The sequence below is a fragment of the Echiichthys vipera genome, assembly GCF_963691815.1.
Source record: "Echiichthys vipera genome assembly, chromosome: 5".
In the NCBI taxonomy this organism is placed as follows: Eukaryota; Metazoa; Chordata; class Actinopteri; order Perciformes; family Trachinidae; genus Echiichthys; species Echiichthys vipera.
This window is the reverse complement of record NC_139830.1, coordinates 1,765,179-1,787,678: the sequence shown is the minus strand read 5'-3', so window position 1 is coordinate 1,787,678 and position 22,500 is coordinate 1,765,179. Positions and strand designations below refer to the sequence as shown.

At 43.3% G+C, this 22,500-nt stretch overlaps 3 protein-coding genes and 1 long non-coding RNA gene across 4 annotated transcripts in view; 3 read left to right on the top strand and 1 right to left on the bottom strand.

The window, feature by feature from the left end:
- The window catches only part of capns1b (calpain, small subunit 1 b), a 14,887-nt gene extending 6,000 nt beyond the window's left edge, over positions 1-8,887 (bottom strand). Inside the window, exons 1-4 of the mRNA XM_083914023.1 lie at positions 8,803-8,887; positions 6,320-6,388; positions 5,692-5,722; positions 5,337-5,429 (exon numbers count right to left, since the gene is read on the bottom strand). Of these exons, the coding sequence (XP_083770149.1) occupies positions 5,337-5,429; positions 5,692-5,722; positions 6,320-6,369 (174 nt within the window). The 5' untranslated portion in view covers positions 6,370-6,388; positions 8,803-8,887. The remainder of the gene's footprint in view (positions 1-5,336; positions 5,430-5,691; positions 5,723-6,319; positions 6,389-8,802) is intronic.
- A 5,195-nt stretch (positions 8,888-14,082) lies between these two features.
- On the top strand, positions 14,083-17,866 carry LOC310947356 (CD5 antigen-like; the record flags this gene model as incomplete). The annotated part of the gene is made up of 7 exons (XM_083914146.1): positions 14,083-14,128; positions 14,614-15,027; positions 15,121-15,429; positions 16,626-16,913; positions 17,178-17,492; positions 17,569-17,688; positions 17,787-17,866. 7 exons carry the CDS (start codon positions 14,083-14,085, stop codon positions 17,864-17,866), a joined length of 1,572 nt encoding a protein of 523 aa, XP_083770272.1.
- Positions 17,867-18,779: 913 nt separating this feature from the next.
- On the top strand, positions 18,780-20,352 carry LOC310947254. Its single transcript, XR_014593211.1, has 3 exons — positions 18,780-18,894; positions 19,900-19,985; positions 20,084-20,352. It is a non-coding gene; the product is annotated as an uncharacterized lncRNA (long non-coding RNA).
- Positions 20,353-21,547: 1,195 nt separating this feature from the next.
- The window catches only part of LOC310947233 (transmembrane protein 87A), a 19,583-nt gene continuing 18,630 nt past the window's right edge, over positions 21,548-22,500 (top strand). Inside the window, exon 1 of the mRNA XM_083913996.1 lies at positions 21,548-21,729. Within this exon, the coding sequence (XP_083770122.1) occupies positions 21,592-21,729 (138 nt within the window). The 5' untranslated portion in view covers positions 21,548-21,591. The remainder of the gene's footprint in view (positions 21,730-22,500) is intronic.

The following is a 22,500-nucleotide window of genomic DNA, read 5'->3' as shown; positions in this document are numbered from 1 at the left end:
GTCTCCAGCATCCCTTTGACTGTTACATCTGACCGGTTACATCAGCGACGCACATTGACTTTGCACTGCAGACACACGGTTAAGTCGTCCAAAGCTCCTTTCACCCTTGATTCATGAACTGCAACCCTGAGGTTACATTTAAGAGTCTTTCCACACATTTAAGAGTCTTTCTACATGTTAAATAAATGGAGCTACTGTTGATTTTATCATCAGTGAGGATTAAAGGAGAATATTAGACGGATCCGTCCTGATTAAAGACGTTCTGAGTCGACTAAACCTCTTTCATTCATGAGCTGCAACCCTGAGGCTACATTTAAGAGTCTTTCCACACATTTAAGAGTCTCCAGCATCCCTTTGACTTCTTCTGACGCACATTTACTTTGCACTGATTGTAAGGAAACTAAACACATGTTAAAAGTGAATATCAGACGGATCCGTCCTGATTAAAGACGATCAGAGTCGACCGAAGCTCCTTTCACCCATAATCTGCAATCCTGAAGTTACATTTAAGAGTCTTACCACACATTTAAGAGTCTTTCCCCATGTTAAATAAATGGAGCCACTGTTGATTTTATCATCAGTGAGGATTAAAGTGAATATTAGACGGATCCGTCCTGATTAAAGACGATCTTATGAGTCGACCGCACCTCTTTCACCCTTGATTCATGATCTCCAACCCTGAGGTTACATTTAAGAGTCTTTCCACACATTTAAGAGTCTCCAGCATCCCTTTGACTTCTTCTGACGCACATTTACTTTGCACTGATTGTAAGGAAACTAAACACATGTTAAAGGTGAATACTAGACGGATCCTGATTAAAGACGTTCTTATAAGTCGATCGAAGCTCCTTTCACTCATGAACTGCAACCCTGAAGTCTTTCCACACATTTAGGAGTCTTTCCACACATTTAAGAGTCTTTCCACATGTTAAATAAATGGAGCCACTGTTGATTTTATCATCAGTGAGGATTAAAGAGAACATCAGACAGATCCGTCCTGATTAAAGACGTTCTGAGTCGTCCGAAGCTCCTTTCACCTTTGATTCATGAACTGCAACCTTGAGGTTACATTTAAGAGTCTTTCCACACATTTAAGAGTCTCCAGCATCCCTTTGACTTCTTCTGAGCGGTTACATCAGTGACGCACATTTACTTTGCACTGCAGACACACGGTTTAGTCGTCCGAAGCTCCTTTCACCTTTGATTCGTGAACTGCAACCCTGAAGTTACATTTAAGAGTCTCTCCACATTTAAGAGTCTCCAGCATCCCTTTGACTTCTGACCGGTTACATCAGCGACGCATATTTACTTTGCACTGATTGTAAGGAACCTAAACAGCGTTCACATGATCCAGACGGGGTCGGAACAAGGGCTTTAAGGGTGTTTCTACGTCAATTCACACACGGAGGAAGTTTTTTCTTCATCAAACTGTTTAATTCATCTACAGGTCAGGTGAGGACCAGTGGAGACACTGAGCCCTGAGAAAGTGTCACTTTATACCACTTTATATCATAACTGCACCACTTTATTCAGTTGTACTGTCACTCACTTCAGTAAGTAATGCTGCTACACTTTACACTGTCACTTTATATCACCACTACATCACTTTATTTAGTGCTACTGTAACTGACTGCTGCTACACTTTACTGTACTTTACTGTCACTTAGTTCTGTAGGAAATGCTGCTACACTTTAAATCTGTTATCGCTCTTTACCACTTATTTAGTTTGTACTTATTTTATTTAATCTGCTGCTAAACTGCACGTTGCGTATTGTTGTTATTGTATAAACCTACGTTTAACCATAATGTCCCTTGCACAATTGATTTGATTGATGTTTTTATGCTTGATCTTGATTTGATGTATGTTTTTTATGCTTATTGTTACTCTGATCCTTTCCCACCGTTGTATTGAAACTGTTGCACAATCATTTCACTCGGCATAAATGAAGCTTCTTGAATTTTCCTTGTGTTATCGAGGGCATGTCAGAAAGTCTGACAGCGTTCAGATCCCAAATTTTGTTCCCTGTTCTTTCTGTGAGGAGTTGGGAGTGACGAAGTGTCGGGATAGTCAAGAAGAAGCACGAGAAGAAGAAGGAGTAGGTGTGAATTAAGACGGTTGGAAGCTACAGAACCTGCCGGACGACAGAAAACAGAGACGGGACGGGACGGCAGGAGGGCGGGGTCTGGAATGCAGCCGGCAGCGGACGGACAGGTGTGGCGACGACGAGGCGAAGCTTCAGGTGAGAAGCAGAAAGAAAAAAACGACTGACAGACGTCTGGAGGAACTCGCCGAGCAGCCGAGGCAGGTCAACGTGTCAGTCGAGCGTCTGCCGGGGGAACCAGACGCTCCTGAAAGTGTCAGCCGAGTGAATCACCCGTCAGGTTAGAGACGGACTGAAGTCAGCGCACAGATCACTGCAGGGGAATGTTAGGAATGCACGCGCATACTTTCAACACCACGACACAAACACACACTCGTATCAACACAACAGAGCTGCGTTCTTTTGTTTTGTTCTGCTCCGGACGAGATTTTGAATATGCACGTAAAAGTGAACATCATCTGCAAACGATGTGAGTTTTACTGTGGTTGGTTCAACGCTACACACGTTAGATTGTTCTTTATTTGTTATTTTGACGTTTTTTTTATCCCTTACACGAGCAAAATAGTTCAGTACGTGTCATTTCAGTAATATTTATTAAAAAGAGGTGGAATAAAATAAGATTAAACTTCTTCCCACTCATTTTCGGAGATGTGAACAGAATTTATGTTTTTCAGTTTATTTGGTTATATTTTGTTGTTGTACGTTTATTTTTCCTTTTCTTTATGACTGAACATTAATGTGTGATATCTTTGTTTTTTTCACATAATTATATAAACTATCTAAACTAAAACTAAACCATTCTCCCAAGATGTCCACGTTTAAAGTCAATAACTTTGAAATGGACGTGATGCGGGGCAGACGCACGAATAACAAAAAGGGACAATTTTAAAGTTTTTATTTCTATCTTAGTTTAAATTCAGTTTATTAATGATTTATTTTGAATGTTTCACTTTGGGTGCTTCAGTAGGTTCTTACTCTAGTTGACCCCCAGTCTTAATTATTTACATTTTTTATTTTTTATAAATTCTTTTAGCTCCTTTTCCTTATTTAAACTGCTGCACGATGACTGAGGGACGATGGTGGTATGTGGGACATTAGGGCAGATATGGAGCGTATGGTCGCACATTTTTATTTATTTATTTTTATAAGCGCACTGATCACTACAGGGAAATGTTAGGTATGCACGCGCATACTTTCAACACCACGACACAAACACACACTCGTATCAACACAACAGCGCTGCGTTCTTTTGTTTTATTCTGCACGTAAAAGCGAACATCATCTGCAAACGATATGAGCCGCGTTCGGTTAAAGTTTGATGTTGTTGGTTCATCGCTACACACGTTGAATTGATCTTTATTTGTTATTTTGACTTTTTTTTATCCCGTACATGGGCAAAATAGTTCAGTAAGTGTTATTTCAGTAATATTTATTAAATAGGGGTGGAATAAAATAAGTTTATACTTAAACTGCTGCTTGATGACTAAGGGACAATGGTGGTATGGGGGTAGTAAGGGCAGATCTGGAGCGTATGGCCGCACATTTTTATTGTTTTATCTTTATTATAATGTTGATTAATGTTATTTAATTACTTAATAATTATACATTATCTTGATTTTCTTGCCAGTTTCCGTTTATGAAACCAAAAGAAAATGTAAAAGGAAACGTAGAGTCTGATGGATGTTCGTGTGTAACAATAAAAAATATAAAAAAGTATAATTATGAGGTTTTTAACAACAGACCAGCGCTTTCCAAAAAGGATCCGGAGCAAAGGTTGTGGTTTGTCCTGTTACTAACAGGAGATTAGCTCCTAAACCAACCACACCTCACTATTATATGTGGAATACACACGAGTCTTTGTGCGTTACGTTTCGCACAACCTCACACGGCTGATGCTTCCTGGTGAGAGCGTCCGCCTGCACAGACTCATGTAAACACGTAATTCTGCTGTAACCACAGGAGAGACCAAAGTCAGCACCCAAGACTGTGGACCAGAGCCTTGATTTCTGTGCACTCCTGATTAAAGGAGCAGTTCACAGCGTTTCTTACTGAAGCACTAGTGCCAGTGCAGCGTTATCCACACCAACAGGAACGAGTTTAGAGACTGTTTTTGCAGAAATTACTGTGAAAACGAGTGTTTTTGAGTAATCGTTTAGCTTTTCTTACGGAAGAAGTGCCCGTATTTAAGCGTACGCTCAAAGCTTACAGCCCTCAGCCCTGTTGTTATGTTTAAGATGGTTGTGTCAGGACAGACGTCCGTCCTCCGTGGAGCTGGGTCTGTGCGACGTTCCTGCCCGTTGTGGGGAAGGTTTTCAACGCCACCGCACTCTACGGGGAAATTGTTGGTCTATACCTACTCTGTAAAGTGTCCTGAGATGACTTTTGTTTTGACAACACCACGGCAGACAATCCTCTAACTGCACACGTTGCGTTCAGGGTATTCTGGGCACTTTTATACGTATGATTTGGGAATGTCCAGAGGTTCTTAGGGCGCCCTCCCACTGTGCCTCCGTCCCGTGCCCCGTGCTTTAGGGTCCTTGTCCCCCCCTCCAGGCCCGTTTGTACTCACACTACCTGGGCCTCGGAGAATGCTTCTTGCTGCCTATACGTCATCACGCCGTAACACGTCACACGCATTGATGACGTCATGGCGATGCGTGGCTTTGTTTCCAGATCTTTCCGTAGACCTCGGAGTTTTTGTGCGTCTTGTCGACTGTTTTTGAATCTTTTCATCGACCAAATCTGCAGTAAACACTCCACCTCCGCATCACACCAACGTGAACCATTCACCGCCATTGTTTGAAATGTCCGCGCATGGTCCCTCCTTCTTTTTTCTACGTCCCAACAGGCGCACAGGAAATGACCTCAGAACCGCCGTAGGCCTCGTGCTCGTACACGTGCGCACGCTCGTGCTCGTACACGTGCAAACGTGCTTTACTAAAGCCCACCTCTCCCAAACGGGCCGTGGACGGCAAGCGTGCCGCTCCTAGACGTGGTACGGTTGCACTAACACTGGTCAAAGGAACCAGACTTTAGCCGTGCCACGTGATGACTCTCTATAAGCGAGTGTCTAAGGTTCCTTAGATGAGGTCATTTGCTTTATTCCTGTGTTAACCTGAGCTAAGAAGGTTCTGTCACATGTTTACACCTTTGTTTACACCTCAGAGTCAGAAGCGAGGCTCATGTTTGTGAATAAACAGGAAGTGATGAGAAACAAGAACAGGATGGACTCACGTCTCCGGCCAGCTTCTGGAAACCTTGTCGAAACTTCTTCTCCTCCTCGTTCTCGTGAGATTCTGCGAAGTTCAGAGGTCTGCGCGGAGGAGGCTGCCCAGACACACACACACACACAAACACACACACACACACACACACACGCACGCACAGACGAACACACACAGGCACACATAGACAAACAGAGAACTACTGTTAGATAGAGGAATAGAGGAATAGAGGAATGTGTGTGTGTGTGTGTGTGTGTGTGTGTGTGTGTGTGTGTGTATAAACATATATATGATAATATAATAGTGATGTGTTTGTTTGTTACCTAATATTTAATAATATAAAAAGTATGAGGTTTGGTACTTACGGGGTCTGACGGCACGAACTGGTCGATGTTGCTGAAAAACAACAAAACAACACGAGTCAGAGAGTTAGCCTAGCTTAGCACAAAGACTGGAAACAGAGGGAAACTGTTAGCCTAGCTTAGCACAAAGACTGGAAACAGAGGGAAACAGTTAGCCTAGCTTAGCACAAAGACTGGAAACAGAGGGAAACAGTTAGCCTAGCCTAGCACAAAGTCTGAAAACAGAGGGAAGCTGTTAGCCTAGCTTAGCACAAAGACTGGAAACAGAGGGAAACTGTTAGCCTAGCTTAGCACAAAGACTGGAAACAGAGGGAAACTGTTAGCCTAGCTTAGCACAAAGACTGGAAGCAGAGGGAAACTGTTAGCCTAGCTTAGCACAAAGACTGGAAACAGACAGAAACGGTTAGCCTAGCCTAGCACAAAGTCTGAAAACAGATGGAAACTGTTAGCCTAGCTTAGCACAAAGACTGGAAACAGAGGGGAACTGTTAGCCTAGCTTAGCACAAAGACTGGAAACAGAGGGGAACTGTTAGCCTAGCTTAGCACAAAAACTGGAAGCAGAGGGGAACTGTTAGCCTAGCTTAGCACAAAGACTGGAAACAGAGGGGAACTGTTAGCGCCGTCTTCTCACTTCACGACCGCGTCCATGATGCCGCCGATGATTTTTCCTGCCAACCACATTTTGGCGTTTTTTAAGTGTCTGTTGAAGAAAACGAGAGAAAAAACATCCGGAATAAATAATAATTACGTTAAAATGAAGAATTAAAGTTAATAAAACAAAATAATGCTGAATACGTTTAACCCGTACTCAAGTTTTTACGTTTTAAACGTATAAATAAACTTTATCAGACACAATTTAGAAGAAAATATTGTTTATTTTGCTTTTTTTTTTACTGCATAAAGATTTATTTAAATTATTATTACGACTAAAAGCAAATATTCAGAATTTCATAACTCCATAATGACATTATTCACATTATAGATTAGTAAAAGTAGTTTTCTGGTAATAATAATAACAATAAATACATTTTTGTCACTACTGTGACTTTAAAACATAACAAATGAAAATATTTTTACTGCAAAATATAAACTCTAAAATTCTAAAAGAACTCTTAATTCAGACGACTATCACAATATTTCTTATTTATTCTTATTTATTAATACTTTTATTTCATGACGATACGATTCCACTGATAATTATATTGAATTATTAAAAACTATAAATTTAACAAGACGCAGAAATATCAATTTATGTCAGATTTTATAAGTTATTAATTTTAAGTTATTAATGCCTACTTTTATTTTTAATACTTTAAATATTTTATTCTGACAGGTTCAGTCGATCATAATCAAATGTATTGTGTAAATACCTTTATTAAATATTAAATTTACTAAAAATCTATTGAAGAACTGACAATAAATGTATTATAATAATAATAATTATTTTTTAAATAATTATTTTTATTTGTATATTTTTATTGTGGCAGTTTTTTTTATAATCAAATGTTTTGTGTAAATAATTAAGAATATTAAATTTACTAAAAATCTGAAGAATTGTGACAAAAAAAGGAAAATTAAACAGAAAAGTAAATAAATGAAGAAGCAGAAATATTTATTTATGTCACATTTCATCAACTAATAACTGCATATATTTATTTTAATATATTCTTTTTTGGTAAATGTTTTTATTTAGTATTTAGTATTTTCTTCGTTTTCAAAACCAGATGTTTTATTATAAATATTTTTTTTTAATAAAATCTAATCAAGAATTTACAAAAATTTACAAATAATGCAGCAAAAAAAATGGAAAATATTTTGAGAAAATTCAGATTTGGAGTAAATAAAACACAATTGATCATCGTTTGAGGAAAAATCTGAATATTTTGAGAAAAGTTTGAATATTTAAAGAATAATTTGAGGGAAAAAGTGAAAAAGTTTTCATGTTAAATCAAAATATTATATAAAAAAGTTATTTGTATACATAATAGAATAACTGCATACTTTTCTTTTTTTAATAATTATTTTTGTATTTTCTTCAGTTCGTCCAAATCCAGATGTTTAATTATGTTAATATTTAAAAAACAATCTGATCAAGAATTTACAATAAATTTACAAATAATGCAAAAAAAATGGAAAAAGAGTAAAAATATTTAATGAAGAAAATAAAAATATTTAATGAAGAAAATAAAAATATTTAATGAAAAAAGTAAAAAATATTTAATGAAAAAAAGTAAAAATATTTAATGAAAAAAATAAAAATATTTAATGAAGAAAAAGTAAAAATATTTAATGAAAAAAGTAAAAATATTTAATGAAGAAAAAGTAAAAATATTTAATGAAAAAAGTAAAAATATTTAATGAAGAAAAAGTAAAATATTTCTTAAATAATGCAGCGGAAAAAATGGAAAATTCTCACATTTGAAACCTGAACGCATCAAATAAATAAAATAAAATAAAATAAAATAAAACAAAATAAAATAAAACAAAATAAAATAAAATAAATAAAATAAAATAAAACAAAATAAAATAAAATAAAATAAAGACTTAATCAGTCATTTAATCGTCAAAACAGTTAAATAATAATTTTCTCTCACACACTAATGTTCATGCATCAGTGACTCAGATCCAGTGATAAAATAAAAACATTAATATATATTTAAAATACTTTAATTCTTCGTGAGGAGACGTTCAGAACCTGCACTAAAGTGTTCTTACACTGTGTTTCCTTCACTTCTGTAACATTTATCTGTTTAAATCCTCCTCTCCTGGAGTAAAGGAGTCTCTTTTTACACTTTTCTGTGTCGACGGCTGAACTTTAGTTTATTAAATATTAAATTTTAAACTTTTTCTCTGTTTGTTTGAACTCGAGTGACGACTGTGAACGCAGTCTGGAGCCTGTTTCCACTGTTGTTTTGTACATTTCCACCACTGGAGACATGCAAACCTACACACACTCTATATACAGAGTCTGGTTTCAGCCCAAACACACACACACACACACCATAAAACAAACACACACACATGGATATAAGCTCACAACACACCACAAATGTGCATTTACAGTAAAAACACACTTTAGAAACATGAGGAAAGGCAGTTTGTGTTGTTACTCACGGAGACTTGAGCTTCTGCTGAGGAGAGAGAGTCTGACAGGGAGCGGGCGAGAGAGGTGAAGACACACTGAGGCAGAGAGAGAGAGAGAGAGAGAGAGAGAGAGAGAGAGAGAGAGAGAGAGGAGAGGGCACACCCACAGTCTGAAAAACCAGTTGAGCAAAGATCCAACAAGTTCCTTTTCAATGCATCATCAACCTCACACACACACACACACACACACACACACACACACACACACACACACACACACACACACACACACACACACACACACACACACACACACACACACACACACACACACACACACACACACACACACACACACACACACACACACACACACACACACACACACACACACACAGTCGGCCTCCAGGTCCTAAAGCCCCCCCTGTTCCTGCAGACACACAGTAAACACAGCTCGTGATGCGTTCAGGGGACAGAAAACACATTACGTGATTCTGCATGATGTTTGATGATGTTTGATGTTTTTAATCTTGGTAAAAAACTAAAACGGTTTGATGTCATTAATATTAGAGGTGTAAAGATTCACCAATGCAATATTCAGGGTCAGATTCAAGCACTTTAAAGGTCAATTTTCAAGTCCTGCATGGGGCTCCAGTAGGAGACTACTGTTCTCTGAGGGCGCCCTCCCACTGTGCCTCCGCCCCGTGCCCAAACACGTCTCACGGCTAAAGTCTGGTTCCTTTGACCAGTGTGAGTGCAACCGTACCACGTCTAGGAGCGGCACGCTTGCCGTCCACGGCCCGTTTGGGAGAGGTGGGCTTTAGTAAAGCACGTTTGCACGTGTACGAGCACGAGCGTGCGCACGTGTGCGAGCACGAGGCCTACGGCGGTTCTGAGGTCATTTCCTGTGCGCCTGTTGGGACGTAGAAAAAAGAAGGAGGGACCATGCGCGGACATTTCAAACAATGGCGGTGAAAGGTTCACGTTGGTGTGATGCGGAGGTGGAGTGTTTACTGCAGATTTGGTCGATGAAAAGATTCAAAAACAGTCGACAAGACGCACAAAAACTCCGAGGTCTACGGAAAGATCTGGAAACAAAGCCACGCATCGCCATGACGTCATCAATGCGTGTGACGTGTTACGGCGTGATGACGTATAGGCAGCAAGAAGCATTCTCCGAGGCCCAGGTAGTGTGAGTACAAACGGGCCTGGAGGGGGGGACAAGGACCCTAAAGCACGGGGCACGGGACGGAGGCACAGTGGGAGGGCGCCCTGAGAGAGAGGGGAGAGGTTCTCCTTTGCGTTGAAAGGAGCCAGTTGAGGTGGTTGCAGCAGAACAGGGACATCTAGTGGCCGCGGCCGTTACATTCATTAGTGATGAATGAATCCATGCGGAGAGGATTCAAACCTCCATGTTGACGGATTATATCGATATTTTAGTTGCTTGAAAAGACGGACAGATGGACAGAGATGCTGTCCATCTGTCCGTCTTTGTGTCTGTCTCCTTCTCTTCCTCTCTGTCCATCTGTCCGTCTTTGTCTCTCTCTCTCTCTCCTTCTCTTCCTCTCTGTCCATCTGTCCGTCTTTGTCTCTCTCTCTCTCCTTCTCTTCCTCTCTGTCCATCTGTCCGTCTTTGTGTCTGTCTTTGTCTTCCTCTCTGTCCATCTGTCCGTCTTTGTCTCTCTCTCTCTCTCCTTCTCTTCCTCTCTGTCCATCTGTCCGTCTTTGTCTCTCTCTCTCTCTCCTTCTCTTCCTCTCTGTCCATCTGTCCGTCTTTGTCTCTCTCTCTCTCCTTCTCTTCCTCTGTCCATCTGTCCGTCTTTGTCTCTCTCTCTCTCTCCTTCTCTTCCTCTCTGTCCATCTGTCCGTCTTTGTCTCTCTCTCTCTCTCCTTCTCTTCCTCTCTGTCCATCTGTCCGTCTTTGTCTCTCTCTCTCTCCTTCTCTTCCTCTCTGTCCATCTGTCCGTCTTTGTCTCTCTCTCTCTCCTTCTCTTCCTCTCTGTCCATCTGTCCGTCTTTGTGTCTGTCTTTGTCTTCCTCTCTGTCCATCTGTCCGTCTTTGTGTCCGTCTTTGTCTCTCTCTCTCTCCTTCTCTTCCTCTGTCCATCTGTCCGTCTTTGTTTCTCTCTCTCTCCTTCTCTTCCTCTCTGTCCATCTGTCCGTCTTTTCTCTCTCTCTCTCCTTCTCTTCCTCTCTGTCCATCTGTCCGTCTTTGTCTCTCTCTCCTTCTCTTCCTCTCTGTCCATCTGTCCGTCTTTGTCTCTCTCTCTCTCCTCTTCCTCTCTGTCCATCTGTCCGTCTTTGTCTCTCTCTCTCCTTCTCTTCCTCTCTGTCCATCTGTCCGTCTTTGTCTCTCTCTCCTTCTCTTCCTCTCTGTCCATCTGTCCGTCTTTGTCTCTCTCTCTCCTTCTCTTCCTCTCTGTCCGTCTGTCCGTCTTTGTCTCTCTCTCTCCTTCTCTTCCTCTCTGTCCATCTGTCCGTCTTTGTCTCTCTCTCTCTCTCCTTCTCTTCCTCTCTGTCCATCTGTCCGTCTTTGTCTCTCTCTCTCTCCTTCTCTTCTTCTCTGTCCATCTGTCCGTCTCTGTCTCTCTCTGTCTTTGTGTCTGTCTCTGTCTCTCTCTCTGTCCATCTGTCTGTCTTTGTGTCTGTCTCTGTCTCTCTCTCTGTCCATCTGTCTGTCTTTGTCTCTCTCTGTCCGTCTTTTCTCCCTCTCTCTCTCCTTCTCTTCCTCTCTCCGGTGCAGACAGATGTGCGTCCTCCACAGAGCTGGGTCTGTCTGACGTTCCTGTCTGTTATAGTGAAGGTTTTCAACGCCACCGTACTCTACGGGGGAATTGTTGGGTCTCTGTAAATCATGAATAAGTCATAGAGTTTGGTCTTTACCTACTCTGTAAAGTGTCCTGAGATAACTGTTGTTATGATTTGGCACTGTAAATAAAACTGAATTGTGTCTTTTTTATGATGTAAATTGAGAATCGGCTCCAAATATCGTCTCAGGTCCGTATCGGTCCAACCCTAAATACGGATTTGCGGATGTATTTTGCAAACGTTTTGTCCTCAAATGTTTCCTGTTGTTGTCTCGGCTTCATTCTTGCAAATGAGGTTACTCCTGAATATATCCCCCGAGTTTAAAGATGCATAAATAAGATCATTCATTCATTCATCTTCAACCGCTTATCCCGAGGTCGGGGTCGCGGGGGGTGCTGGAGCCGATCCCAGCTGACATCAGGCGTGAGGCGGGGTCCACCCTGGACAGGACGCCAATCTATCACAGGACACATAGAGACGAACAGAGACAGACAACCATTCACACCTACGGGTGATTTAGAGTCATCAATGAACCGAACACCTGCACGTCTTTGGACTGTGGGAGGAAACCGGAGAACCCGGAGAAAACCCACGCAGACACGGGGACAACATGCAAACTCCACACAGAAGGGCCCCAGCCGGGATGTAATAAAATGTGGTGGTGAGCTGCTTGTATCTCACTCATCTCTGTCATTTCCACAGAAACACAGATTGACTGACAACGACTTCCGCAGCCTCCTTCACACGGGACGTTGTTGTGATGCAACATGTTTAAAGATGAGTTTACAGCTTAACTCACAACATGATCAACCTCAGCATCAGCATCACCGGACGTTTTTACACTTAACCACAAACCCACGCTGTTGCTCGTCACGTGGATTCACAGAAACATCACTTTAAAGAAGCGGAAGGGTGTGAAAAGTGCTTCTGATTGGACGTTTCTACCCCGCTGGTGGGATGAGCTGACGGACACGAACTTGAAATTAAATGAAAGTGTAGAAATGTAACGTTATTGTTGCATAGTGTAAAGTATCACTATGATGCATGATTGGGACGTCATCACAAATAAAGTGTAGAAATGTAACGTTATCGTGTTTTAATGCCATGTTAGAAACCGTGGCTTTATTTTGGTGCATCCAGCAGGAAACCACATCAAAGTGATGATGAGGAGGATTAAAAGACGGAGAGGAAGCAGAACGGCAGGGCTGATGTGTGATAACCATCTCAGACTGAGGATGTTTTTACTCCGATGAGTCGATAACATCAGAAGCTGCAACGCACGAACTGGAACAGGAAGTGGTCAACGCCCATTAATTCAATTTAATTCAGTTTTATTTAAAGTGCCAAATCATAACAAAGGTTACCTCAGGACACTTTACAGAGTGGGTAAAGACCAGTGACTGAGTTTAACAATAAATAAATAACAATAAATAAAAAGCCGATAAAGCAGATTTAGTACATTAATTAAATTTAAAAATAAATAAATAAAAAGCAGATTTAGTACATTAATTAAATTTAAAAATAAATAAATAAAAAGCAGATTTAGTACATTAATTCAATTTAAAAATAAATAAATAAAAAGCAGATTTAGTACATTAATTCAATTTAAAAATAAATAAATAAAAAGCAGATTTAGTACATTAATTCAATTTAAAAATAAATAAATAAAAAGCAGATTTAGTACATTGAATAAATTAATTTAAAGATAAATAAATAAAAAGCAGATTTAATACATTGACTAAATTAATTTAAAAATAAATAAATAAAAAGCAGATTTAGTACATTAATTCAATTTAAAAATAAATAAATAAAAAGCAGATTTAGTACATTGAATAAATTAATTTAAAGATAAATAAATAAAAAGCAGATTTAGTACATTGACTAAATTAATTTAAAAATAAATAAAAAGCAGATTTAGTACATTGACTAAATTAATTTAAAAAATAAATAAAAAGCCATTAGAGAGCCTCCTCCTCTGAATTATCTGAAAGAAACATAATTTTGGTTGTTTATGGCACTAAAACATCTACTTTAACACGACGATGACATAAAATAATTAGTATTTCTTAAATATATGATATTAAACACTTGAAAAAGCAGCTTGAAACGGTTGAAACGTCGATCTTGACTTTGGAAAATGACCCAACCAACAGCAACAGCCTCACTGTCGGCTGGTGCTTTTATTTTGAAAACCTGAAACCACAGATGTTGAGTTCAGACCTTCAGCACATGATGGTGTAAAGCATCACTATGATGCACGATGCATGATGCAGGATGTGCATGTTGGACCAGATAAGGTGACAGGAAGTGGGTGAGTGGGGTCCTGATAAAGAGCAGAGACACATGAAGACGACACAGGGACGGGTGCAGCGACAGGGACGGGTGCAGCGACAGGTGCAGCGACAGCGACAGGTGCAGCGACAGGTGCAGCCACAGGTGCAGCCACAGGTGCAGCCACAGGTGCAGCGACAGGTGCAGTGACAGGTGCAGCGACAGGTGCACATGGACCTCAGGGTGCTGACTGTGTGCGCGTGCCTCTGCAGCTCAGGTAGGACTTTATTTCACCTATAATGTTCACGTCACAGGAGGAAAACTCTGATTTAAATATCATCTTTAATGCTCTTTTAAGGCTCGAGTCTGTTCAGACCCGTGTCAGCCTGTTTCCATGTGTCCTTTAATGTTTAATGTTTTGTTAAATTGTGTTTTGAATCGTTTCCTTTAACCTCTTTTTAAATCACTAAATCATTAAATCATCATGTTTGGACTTTTTGCTTCTTTTAACCCGACAGAAAAACAAAAACTTCTCCTGGTTTTTACGCATTTTAAATCTTTTTAATGTTTAAATGTAAACAATCCGCCTAAAAAACACCTTTCTTCTCTTTAAATGGACATTTTTTGACTCTTTTTTGGTCGTTTTGTTCTTTTTTTATTGCGTTAAACATTAATTATGCTGCTTGAATTCAACCACATCTCTTCCATAAATGATATTCATGATTTAACGATATGATCTGACTCGTGCTCGTCTCGGTTCAGCGCTGCCCGGGGACGTGAGGCTGGTGGGAGGAGGCGGCCGCTGTGCTGGACGACTCCAGATGGAAGTCAAAGGAGAGTGGAAACCCGTGTCTAACGACCATCACCGGAAGTTCCACCTTGAACCCGTGTATCTCCCTGAACCTGTGGTGATCCTTAAGGACTCTGCGACGAACGAGAGCTTCCTTCATGAGCGTGCTCGGGTGACGCCGCCGCTGGAGGACGAGCCGGTGGAGGACGAGCCGGTTGAGTGGAACCTGAAATCGGCAGCTGAGGTGTGCAGACGGCTCGACTGTGGTTCGGTGGTGTCACTGCGGACGACGCGCGGTTTCTCCGGTTCATGCATACACGGCTTTTTACCCTTTAAGATGTCAAATGAAGAACTGTCCACTCCCAAGGTTGAGATCACCTGTTCAGGTCAGTGACGTCACCTTTGCAGCTCAGTTTCATGCTTTGTCTCCGTGTTGAATGAAGAAAACTGGAAAACGACATTGGGTTCTCTCTCTCCAGAGTCTGTGAGGCTGGTGAACGGGACTCACCTGTGTTCAGGCGGACTGGAGGTGAACCAGAACCAGTCGAGCCCGTCGTGGTCCTCGGTGTGCGAAGACGACTTCGACCTGCAGGATGCACAGGTGGTCTGCAGGGAGCTCGGCTGTGGGGCTCCTTCGGCCTTCAAAGGGGGACTCTACGGAGACGTGGAGGCTCCGGCGTGGACCAAAGAGTTCCGGTGTGGAGGCCACGAGTCGGCTCTCCTGGACTGCGACAGTTCAGATAGCGACACCTGCTCCTCTGGCAAAGCTGTCGGACTCACCTGCTCAGGTACAAGGAAACATGATTGAGTTTAAATCAACATGGTTTAAAGTGGACGTGTTTTGCTCAGCTTCTACTAGAACCAGACGCCATGTTTTAGCGCCTGTCCCTTTAAACCCCCCCCCCCCTGAAAAAGCCCAGTCTGCTCTGATTGGTCAGTGCTTCCGGGTCTTCTTCATATGCGCTCCCAGAGTCTCTGCACCGGCACTGCAGCCGGGGAATGACTGTAACGGCACTTAAGTGCATCAGGTGTTTCACGTTTGCAGTGTCCGAAAATCACGAACGCTTTCAAATGTTTTGGTTGCGAGTTACGCGACAAACGCGGGAAACGTGAGTAACCCGAGTCACGTGAGTAACGCGATTCAGGTGAGTAACGTGAATAACACGAGAAACATGAGTAACGCGAGTAATGCGAGAAACGCAAGTCAGGTGAGTAACGCGAGAAACGTGAGTAATGCGAGAAACGTGAGTAACGCGAGAAACTTGATTAACCCGAGAAACGCGAGTAACGTAACGCGAGAAACGTGAGTAACCAGAGTAATGCGAGAAACGTGAGTAATGCGAGAAACGTGAGTAACGCGAGAAACTTGATTAACCCGAGAAACGCGAGTAACGTAACGCGAGAAACGTGAGTAACCAGAGTAATGCGAGAAACGCGAGTAATGTGAGTAACGCGAGTAACTTGATCATGTTTGGAATCGCGCGTTTGGAGCGTCGAGGCAGTTCGGTAGCTCTACTCTGCTGTTGTGCTAAAGGGAAGTGATGCTAATGCTAACAGAGATCTGAATGTGTTTACAAGAACAGATGAAGTGTCTGGCTCGTCAAAGAGCCGTTGTGGGGCGGCCGGTGGCTCAGTGGTTAGAGCAGCCGCCCCGTGTAAAGAGGCTGAAGGTCCGAGGCAGCGGCTGTGGGTTCGACAAAACGTTGGAAACCGTGTTTCACGTTTGAAAAGTCACTTACGCTTTTTTGCAAAGGATAGTTGTGACATCACATGTGCATTTCTCTGTTGGTTGAACTCTTTACAGTATGGGACCTTTAAAGCCAATGTGTAAGGTGTGGATGTGAGCATGAATGGTCGTCTGTGATTGGCTGGAGTCCTGTCCAGGTGTGCTCTACCTACGGCCCTGCCACCGTTGTCATATTGGTTCATTTTTGGATGAAGTGGATTCAGCTTTGTTAGCAGCTGCCTTGTTGTTTCTACCCAGAACCTGCTGGTGTCCGGCTGGTTGGAGGAGGCAGCCGGTGCGACGGCGAGCTGGAGATGAGACATCAGGACGAATGGAAACCAGTGGATAGGAAGAACTGGAACCTGAGATTAGCAGGTGTGGCGTGTGCAGAGCTGGACTGTGGCTCTGCTGTTTCAACCCGGAGAACGTGGACGGCCAAAGCCCAAGAGATCTGGGACATCGACCCCAACTGTGATGAAGCTTCACTGATGAAATGCTCCCCAGGATTTAAATACTCCTTTGCCCTCCTAGAGATAGCCTGCTCAGGTAACAGCATTAAAGAGATTTACTATAATCTTTAGACGCGTTTGAGCTGTCACACATCGTCCTTTACACTCTTTAAAGGATAGAGCAGGTCTGTCACGATAACACATTAAATTGTCCCAGAAATGATTGCGAAGTAGGTCGGTTGCTGGAAGGCCTCAAACCCTGACAAGGCAAAAATGATCTCATCTCGTTGCGCAGTCAGCTACAGTCTCCATATTTGCCGTGCAACGTCAATGAAGTTGCTCTGCTTCTGTCACTTCCCAGACTCTGTGACCGTCAGGCTGGAGAATGGGACTCACCCGTGTTCAGGCGGACTGGAGGTGAGGTCGAACCAGTCGAACCAGTCGTGGTCCTCAGTGTGTGAAGACGACTTTGACCTGCGGGATGCACAGGTGGTCTGCAGGGAGCTCGGCTGCGGGGCTCCTTCGGCTTTCAAAGGGGGACTCTACGGAGACGTGGAGGCTCCGGTGTGGACCAAAGAGTTCCAGTGTGGAGGCCACGAGTCGGCTCTCCTGGACTGCGACAGTTCAGAAAGAAACACCTGCTCCTCTGACAAAGCTGTGGGACTCAACTGCTCAGGTACAAGAGGATCTGCAGCTTTGGTTTGCAGCCCTGGCTCACTTCCTCTGATAATGGTTCTCCCGTCTCTGCTCAGATCCAGACTACCTCAGGTTCGTGGGAGAGGCCAGCCGCTGCGCTGGTACCCTGGAGATGGGAATCCAGGGCGAGTGGAGACCAGTGGCCGACTGGGACCAGAATCCTGCCGCTGCAGCATGTAGACTAATGGATTGTGGTTTTGCTGTTTTTACAGTCGATATGTTTGACTCAGTTTCAGCACGACCCGCGTGGTGGATCAACTCAACCTGTGTTCAGTCTGGATCGGCACTGAAGGAATGTGCGACGGCAACGGATTGGGCCAGCTCTTCCTCGCTGTTTATCATGTGCTCAGGTAACGCCGTGAACGACACCTACGGTACAAGTGTAGGATCACAATCACAAACACATTAAGTATGTAAACAAACCAGGAACTGGACCTGGTGCTTTTGTGCTTAGCGGACGCAGAAAAATATACAGATGCACACGTAGAAAAACACAGAAAGAATACACTGAATTAAAAAAATTACAAGCTGGAGTCTCCCTTAGAGAGAGGGGGAGAAGTTCAGCATCCGTGAGGAACTCGGAGTAGAGCCGCTGCTCCTTTGCGTTGAAAGGAGCCAGTTGAGGTGGTTCAGGATCATCTGGTAAGGATGAACCCTGGGCGCCTCCCTAGGGAGGTGTTCCAGGCACGTCCAGCTGGGAGGAGGCCTCGGGGAAGACCCAGGACCAGGTGGAGAGATTAGATCTCCACACTGGCCTGGGAACGCCTCAGGATCCCCCAGTTAGAGCTGGTTAATGTGGCCCGGGAAAGGGAAGTTTGGGGTTCCCTGCTAAAGCTGCTGCCCCCGAGACCCGACCCCAGATAAGCGGATGTAGATGAATCAAGTCAAACAGAATTTAGGATAATTATAGAATATAAAGTATGAGATAAAATGTGCATATGTGCAGGTGACAGTGTTAACGTGTCACCGGGACCCAGATGGATTTCAATCCCTTGAGCTCTGTTTTCACGCTTCAGTGTCGTTTAGATAATAATCTCCCTTCTTCTGAACAGATTTGCTTCTTCGGCCGAACATCTCCCTGTTTCCCCTCATTGACGGGGTTTCTGAAGCCAGGCAGCAGGGGCTCCGGGTGCTCATGGGCTCGAACTTCACCATCACGTGCTCCGCTGAACCACAGTACCCAGGAGGCTCCTTCCAGCTCGTCTTCACCACCTCAGCCAAAGCACAGAACTACACGCTGCCAGCTGTCAATCACTCTGCACATTTCCTGTTCTCGGCTGCAGACTCCGCCCACCGAGGGGAGTACCGCTGCGTTTATCACCTCGAGACTCACTCCCATAACTTCTCTTCTGAGAGCCGGACGCTCTCTCTCACTGTCGCAGGTAACTTCAACACAATCTGAGTCAAACAGGGAACTGGAACATGTTGACGTGCACTCTTTAAGTTGAATTCAGATACAACTTGTGTGGTTATGTGTAACAAAATCCTCTTAAATCTAAGGGCCCACTCCCACTGTTCCTCCGTACCGTGCCCCAGCACGTTTCACAGCTAAAGTCTGGTTCCTTTGACCAGTGTGAGTGCAACTGTACAGTGTCTAGGAGCGGCACGCTCGCCGTCCACGGCCTGTTTGGGAGAGGTGGACGAGCGTGCGCACGTGTACAAGCACGAGTGTGCGCACGTGTACGAGCACGAGGCCTACGGCGGCTCTGAGGTCATTTCCTGTGCGCCTGTTGGGACGTAGAGAAAAGAAGGAGGGACCATGCGCGGACATTTCAAACAATGGCGGTGAAAGGTTCACGTTGGTGTGATGCGGAGGTGGAGTGTTTACTGCAGATTTGGTCGATGAAAAGATTCAAAAACAGTCGACAAGACGCACAAAAACTCCGAGGTCTACGGAAAGATCTGGAAACAAAGCCACGCATCGCCATGATGTCATCAATGCGTGTGACGTGTTACGGCGTGATGACGTATAGGCAGCAAGAAGCATTCTCCGAGGCCCAGGTAGTGTGAGTACAAACGGGCCTGGAGGGGGGGACAAGGACCCTAAAGCACGGGGCACGGGACGGACGCACAGTGGGAGGGCGCCCTTAAACTCTACCCTCCTGATCTCATCCTGATCTCTGAGCTCCGTTGTATTTTACTCTCAGATCAGTCTGGTAACGTGTGACAGAGAAAACGCTTCAGTGATCTGATTGGTTGATTAGGCCCGTAAGATGGTTTATCCAATCAGAAACCAGGATTTTCACCCCTTCCCCAAAGATCTCCGACCCAGAGTTCAGATGGATCTGCTGAGATGATGAGACTCAGTCCATCTGGAGGAGTCGGGTCACTTCCAGGCAGCTTCCCCTTTAATTCAATCAGATGTGACGGTGTTAAATGTGTTTCAGCCCCTCTAACGGAGTTGATCATCAGACTGGTCGTCCTCCTGCTGGGGGTCCTGTTGCTCATCACTGCCATCTGCTGCAGCTCTAAGGTACTGCACTTCTTCATTTAGGGGGTGGATCGGCTTTCATTCACTCTTTAGAGTTATAAACATTTAATGACCGTTCTGTCGCTGTCATGTTTTCCCAGGCCAGCCGGAGCCGGAGTCAGGGCCAGCGGCCAGGGTGAGAGAACGCTGGAGTTAGGGATCGGGTTCTTGGTGGTTCCAGTTCTGAAGGTTGGATCGGTGAAGAGGCCGGAGCCAGGGGTGTAAATGTTGACGGATTCGTCCCGTGCCCATTGGGCGAGGGGGCCGTCCAACAATCAGCGCGTTTACGTGCAGTTTAAAAACCCACTTCTATTCGGATTAAGGCAATAAACGTAAAATCAGAGTTCTCAAACCCCCGTTAACGAACCGAGAGAACTCCTGCAGTAACCGCAGGATTCGTAAACAGATGAGCCAAGGGGTGATATCGGGTCACGCCTCTGCGCGTAACCAGGGGTTAACGTGTTAACCGTCTCCTTTAGTCGTCTAAATTTAACAGCGTGAAATAAAACATTTTAATACGAACCCTCTGAAATTTACGGATCTCTGTCGTGGTTTTTCTTTTTCTCTTTTTGTAAAACAGTCGATTGTAATCTTTAACAAAACAATGTACTTATTCTACATAATGTAAATGTATATATATTTCTCGAAAGTTATAGCTTTCATGATACACATGTCTACCACAAATATTACATTATATTATTTTATTTGATTATATGATATGAATACACACACACACAAGTATATATATATACCTATGTAAATGTATATATTTACACACACACACATTTATTTGAATCTTTTCCTATTTCATGTCCGAGATTCTCATTGTTTCACTTATATTAGATTAAATATAAATATATATTTTACACATGTAATGAGCTTTGTTGTTGTGTTTATAGGCTCTCATTATGTCTCTGTGTAATTTGAATATCAAATAAACAAATATACTTGGAGGATAAGACAAAAGGCCTTTTATTCATTCATCTTTTCTTTATTATGTATCTGTTAAATAATAATAATAAATACTATGATCCAGCTATAGAAGAAAGCACTCTGGGTGCGAGTACACAGATCTTGATCTTATTAATTTATTGTTTAAAAAATATAAGTTTATTCTCGTCAATTATCTAAAAAAAGCCTTTTGTCGAGGGAACCATGGCGATAAAATACCTTTAAATAATGTTTTATGACAAATGTAACACTTACAAACATGGATTTAGTACCAATTCTTAACAATCCCAAATATTCTGCAGATGAAAATATATATTTACACAAACACAAATTAGTTTATTGGTATATAATTTATAGTTATTTTTCTTTTTCTTTGCAAAAATATCCAAAAATTGATATTAAAAAACTATTTTTGTCATTCTTTTTTCCCTTTTCTATGTTTTATTGTCTGTGTACATTTGAATTGATATTATTTCCACATTTAAAATTTCATTTAAATTAAAAACATTAAAAAAAAACTAATGTTAAAAAATAAAAAAAACGGAGTTGCTACTTTCCCACTGCCCCTGAACGCACCGTCCCTCCCCCTGCTGACGTCAGCCGGAACCAGGAAGTGTCCCGCTTGTTGTTTTTTCCTCCTCCTGGATCTGGATCACAAATGTCGGGCTCCGCGGGTCCGTGTCGGACCGGACCGGGACTCTGGTCTCCGGCGCTGCTGCTGCTGGGCCTGCCGGTGCTGATCGGGCCGATCGGTGCCGTGTCCGAACCGGGGAAGTGGATCCTGACCGTGGACGGCGTGAGTTCCTGTCTTAACGGCGACTTGACACCGATGTTGTGTCAGTGTCGGAGGCTTTATATTATTATTGTTAGTTATTATTATTATTATTATTATTATTATTATTATTATTGTTGTTATCATCATCATCGTTAGGATGGTTTCAGGTGTCAGAACAGGTGGGAGGGGGGGCTGGAGGCGGCGGTGACGTGGTTCGGGTGACTTTGGTCGGGTTCGGGTGACATGGTTCGGTTGTTATAGTTCGGGTGACGTGGTTTTGGGTAACGTGGTTTGGGTTCGGGTGACGTGAATTTGGTGTAATAGTTCGGGTGACGTGGTTCGGGTGACGTGGTTCGGGTGACGTGGGTCGGGTGACGGGGTTCAGGTGTCATGGTTCGGGTGTCGTGGTTAGGGTGATGAGATTCGGGGGATGTGGTTCGGGTTCAGGTTCAGGTGACGTGGTTTGGGCGACGTGGACTGGGTGATGTGGTTCGGGCTCGGGTGACGTGGTTCAGGTGTCGTGGCTCGGGTGTCGTGGTTCGGGTGTCGTAGTTCGGGTTCGGGTGACGTGGTTCAGGTGACATGGTTCGGGTGACGTGGCTCGGGTGATGTGGTTCGGGTGACGTGGCTCGGGTGATGTGGTTCGGGTTCGGGTGATGTGGTTTGGGTTCGGGTGATGTGGTTCCGGTGTCATGTTTCGGGTGACGTGGCTCGGGTGACGTGGTTCGGGTGACGTGGTTCGGGTTCGGGTGACGTGGTTCGGATGACGTGGTTCGGGTGACGTGGTTCGGG